Source organism: Austrofundulus limnaeus, unplaced genomic scaffold (genome assembly GCF_001266775.1).
Source record: "Austrofundulus limnaeus strain Quisiro unplaced genomic scaffold, Austrofundulus_limnaeus-1.0 Scaffold12, whole genome shotgun sequence".
Classification (NCBI taxonomy): domain Eukaryota; kingdom Metazoa; phylum Chordata; class Actinopteri; order Cyprinodontiformes; family Rivulidae; genus Austrofundulus; species Austrofundulus limnaeus.
Window position 1 is genome coordinate 1,782,121 of NW_013952414.1, and position 4,895 is coordinate 1,787,015.

Genomic DNA, 4,895 nt, shown 5'->3' on the forward strand with positions numbered 1-4,895 from the left:
TGTGTGTGTGTGTGTGTGTGTGTGTGTGTGTGTGTGTGTGTGGGCAGGTATTCCCTAAATCATGAGACTTTTTTTTTTTCATGCACTCTTACTTGTGGGGACCTAAGGCTACTTATAGGGCCCTGAGTCCAGTCCCCTAAATCATCTTCTATGATGAATTAGATTGTAACTTTCAATTAGCTTTTAGGGGCGATATTCCATTTTAGGGRCGATATTCCATTTTAATGAAAAATGTGTCAGTTCTGAGCACAAAATTTTCTTTCAGTTTATGTCATATTTGTCCCATTAATACAGCGATAATGCCCAAACTGTAATCGAAGCTTCTTCATTAGGATGCTGATGCAGTGAGAAAATAAACTGTTATAAACAATGACAAGAAACACAACAGGTATAAATTTCTGCAGGGCTTAATATGATTTATGACTTTGAGATGTTTGGGTTTGATTACCGCCAAACTGTATCCTTTCCCACGTTTGCTGGCATGCAATTCGGTTAAACTGCTGTTGGGAAAGGCTTGCCTTTAAAGAGATTTTTTTGTTTGGTTTGTTTGAAAGTGGGGTTGTGTGGAGTATGAGCAGTCAGTATCTTACCCACAGAACACAGCAATACATGCCGTCTCGGTTTGGAGAATCATGGAGAAATTTGTTCATAACTACCCCCCCCACAAAAAAAAATGTTAATGTTACAAGATTGACCCAGCTTTGTTTAAATAAACCAGAGAGGTCTAATAAGTTCTGCTGTAGTCTGTGTTGGTTCAGGTAGAATCTGTTGGATCAGAGACTTTTACGGCAAAATGACTTCTAGGACCATCATAAGAGCAACCTCCAGAACGGTAACTGAACTTCATCTAACAGGTTAAAGAGTAACTGAGTGCTTACTCTTTCTGTCATTGAATTATATTTAAATTTAAAAATTAAATTTAGTTTATTTATATAGTGCCAAATCACAATTGTTGTCTCAGTTGTAGGGTCTATCAGTGGATCTATTAGTTGTAGGGTCTATCAGTGGTACTTTCTATCAGTGGGTCTATTACTTGTAGGGTGTATCAGTGGTACGGTCTATCAGTGGATCTATTAGTTGTAGGTCTATCAGTGGTACGGTCTATCAGTGGGTCTATTAGTTGTAGGGTCTATCAGTGGCACGGTCTATCAGTGGGTCTATTAGTTGTAGGGTCTATTAGTTGTAGGGTCCATCAGTTGTAGAGTCCGTCGGTTGTAGGGTCCGTCGGTGGGAGGGTCCGTCGGTGGGAGGGTCTATCAGTGGTAGGTTCCGTCTGTGGAAGGGTCTATCAGTGGGTCTATTACTTGTAGTGTCTATCAGTGGTACGGTCTATCAGTGGATCTATTAGTTGTAGGGTCTATCAGTGGGTCTATTAGTTGTAGGGTCTATCAGTGGTACGGTCTATCAGTGGGTCTATTGCTTGTAGGGTCTATCAGTGGGTCTATTAGTTGTAGGGTCTATCAGTGGTACGGTCTATCAGTGGGTCTATTACTTGTAGGGTCCATCGGTTGTAGAGTTCGTCGGTTGTAGGGTCCGTCGGTGGGAGGGTCTATCAGTGGTAGAGTCCGTCGGTTGTAGGGTCTATCAGTGGTAGAGTCCGTTGGTTGTAGGGTCTATCAGTGGTAGGTTCCGTCTGTGGGAGGGTCTGTCAGTGGTAGGTTCCGTCTGTGGGAGGGTCTATCAGTGGTAGGGTCTATCAGTGGTAGGTTCTGATTGGATCAAGAGGATCTTCATCTTTATGTTGTTCGACTCTCTTCAGTTTGGTCTCTCTTCTGTCTGCCTGAAGTGGGCTTTGGAAAATGTATATGTGAAGGTGAAGGTAATCACTTCCTCCCACATGAACCTGCACACAGGAAACAAACATCATTAAATTTTTGTTTTTTATACCGAGGCTCTTCTGAAACCAGGAAGCTGCAATTATTATGACTATGACATGAAATAAAATCAATGTTCATCACCTTGATAAGGTAAAAAAAAAAAACTCCATTCACGACCTGGTGTCTGTATTCAATGGCCTTAAACTCAGGTCTTATTTGTCATGCCTTCCACGTCACATTTCACCTGTGTTTGGATGAATTATTTAAATGAATACTCAAATTTGTCCACAAATGTTATGAAGAATGAAGTCAAACTAAAATCTCACCGTGTCACACAGCTTCTGAATTTCATCAGTGGCAGGTTTAATCTCTAAGAATCCTCCAAGCATCCTCTCCATTCTGATAATCTCTGTTTTATTGGCAAAGAAGTAAAGTTTCTACTGTTGTTGTTTTGAAATATTTCACTCCAGGAAGTTTTCAAAGTCATGAACACTGATTCAGTCTGGAATTTTGTTCCAATACATGATGAGTGGAGCTTTGTATGAACAGCCCTCATCATTGCCTACTTTCCTAAGACTGAATAATCCTGATCATTCTTGCACTAACACAAATGTAACATCATGGAGTAATAAAATCACTGTTAACATGTTTCAAAAGAATAATTAATTTAAGAWCATTTAAGCCTTTTTAAATTTTATCTAAAAGTTAAAAATGCTGAGGTCTTAAGAGCTCATCGGGAATCCAGAATCACATCTGTGACTGAAAAAAATGCCTTCACCAAGTGGTTGGTTCCTGACACAACCTGCTCCATATTGTGGGTTTAAAGTCCTCATACGTTTTTAACATTTTAGTGATAAATGGTTACAACAATGTGCTGAACAAGGAGGAACATCAGTCATAAGATAAGACAGATGTGACTGACTTGAGCAATAATCAGGGAGGGATAAAATGTCAGCAGGTTTATTACAAAATTCTGAAAGATGYGGAAATGATAGAAATTCGTCATTTAAAAGGAGTTAAATTCCTAACAAAAAGTGCACATTTCCCGYCGGCTTGAATGTTAGTTTTCAACAAAGATGTTGCCAATCTGTTATCATTTGAAGTATGTGCGACTCAAAGCTATACTGCCACCCCAGGTTTYACCTCAACATCTGTCAAACTGGCTGAGTTTTAGCCGTTTTTATGTTCGCTAAGACAGAAAATGTCACAGTTGTGGAGGAAATGGACCCAGGAATGCAGAYGGACAAAAGTAAAAAGCTTTATTAAAACAAACAAACAAAAAAGAAGCATGTGGCAACAAACTTAGAAAAATAATTTAAGAAGAACAGGGGAGGAGAACTGTAGATAAGAGAAATGCGCAATGAACAAACATACAAATGGACTAATGAGAGAGGTGGACACACCTGGTGATAACTGGGAACAGGTGAGAAAAGTGGGGCAGTAGTTAACAAGCAGAGCTGACAAATAAAACTAAAAATTAACTTTTCTCCATCCACTCCATCCTGCTTAAACTCGCTTCGTCACCTCTCTGTTTTCCTGAACAGTTGACCCTGGTGAGCACAGAGTACTAAAAAGTTGGAAATGCTGACTCATATCCATTAATTAAAAATACAACTTAGCTGATGCAAACAGAAAAAGAAGTTTATTAAATAAATAAATAAAATAGTGGCTGCTAACACTAAACATATAAAGAAGTAAAGGTTAGCAGAAGCTAGCACTAACTATTACTTGCTAACTGCTAAAAAGACTGTCACTCACTCATTAATTTATAATCCACTAGCTAANAAAAGAAGAAAATACAGTGATTACATTTCATTTGACTTTTAAAAAGAACCACTCCCATTTATTAGATTGTTATAGATAGTTTCAGAAGTATTTTCCTTGTTGAACTGATCCAATTTTACATCTACACCCAAAATACACATCTACTACCTGACTGGAAAAACCTGAACCTGTCATCGCAGGAATTTGTAGCAAAATGTTTGCCACTGCATGTTTCAACAAGGACTTAAAGTTAATGGTAAATTTAATGGTAAACTTTGAAACACAGATACTGTCAATGACTCAACTGCACACATGAACACAGACTGTAGACTAAAGTCAGCATTTTAGGTTTAATATTGTGAACAGAAATCACACATTGTGGACTGAACAAAGAGGAACATTGGTCACAAGGTAAAACAAAATGTGACTGGTTTTAAGTTGGTCATAAAAAATAAAGTGTGGTAAATATTCGCATTTAGGTTTTAGCTGGACTTGAATCATTAGAAATTGATGACTCCATGACTTGAGTGCAGACACCGGTCTGATCTGTTCAGAAGAACACAATCGGGTCCTGGTGGGTCTTGGGGTGCTGGATACTGGTCAGTTCAATGTCTCCTCCATAACATGGAAGTTTTTCATAAACACAAATGTGGATGTACTCATTTCCACCCACGTGGATCTGAAACACAGATAGATCGAGTCAGAGCAACGCTTCACAAACTTATCAGCTTCTGACCCACAAAATAACATCATTAGAGACCTGAACCCCCAATTAATTCAGCTGATAAAGCATAATAACAAAAATCATTAGCCTACTTTCTTCTGTTTTGTACACCAACCTGACTGTTTTATAACAACTAACGCAAGAAAATAGATGTTCTTCAATTCTTCCAAGAACACACTTTGATGTTTCAGGACTCACTGGGGTGTCCTGACACCAACTAGGAACCACTGAGTCAAAAATATTTTTACCTGGATTTATTTGTTTGGTGTCAGTGATATCAAACAGTTTTCATCTCATGAATATTAACAGCTTTGTAGTAATTTAAATTAAAGACTTTTATTTTGTAGTTGAAGACATTTTGCTCTCCATCCAGGTGAAAGTTTCTCCATTCCACTCTGAATAGAGAACTCCTCAGATTTTTTTTATCTATTTATTGTTTCCATTATTTTTGTCTGATTACCACATCCTGAATGACAGGAACTCTGAAACAGTATGCTGTTTTGTGTTTTAAAAATGCACAGATTAAAAAAAAAACATTTAACAGAAACATATTAACTGCAGCATCTTTACCTTTATGAAGTAGTTGGTCC

The 4,895-nt window shown here is 38.1% G+C and overlaps 1 protein-coding gene across 1 annotated transcript in view; it reads right to left on the reverse strand.

Moving 5' to 3' along the window:
- Positions 1-3,912: 3,912 nt before the first annotated feature.
- Positions 3,913-4,895, reverse strand: part of LOC106513403 (cystatin-A5) — a gene marked incomplete at its 5' end in the record, with an annotated part of 17,162 nt that continues 16,179 nt past the window's right edge. The window contains 1 exon segment of the mRNA XM_014002214.1: positions 3,913-4,260. Within this exon segment, the coding sequence (XP_013857668.1) occupies positions 4,132-4,260 (129 nt within the window). The 3' untranslated portion in view covers positions 3,913-4,131.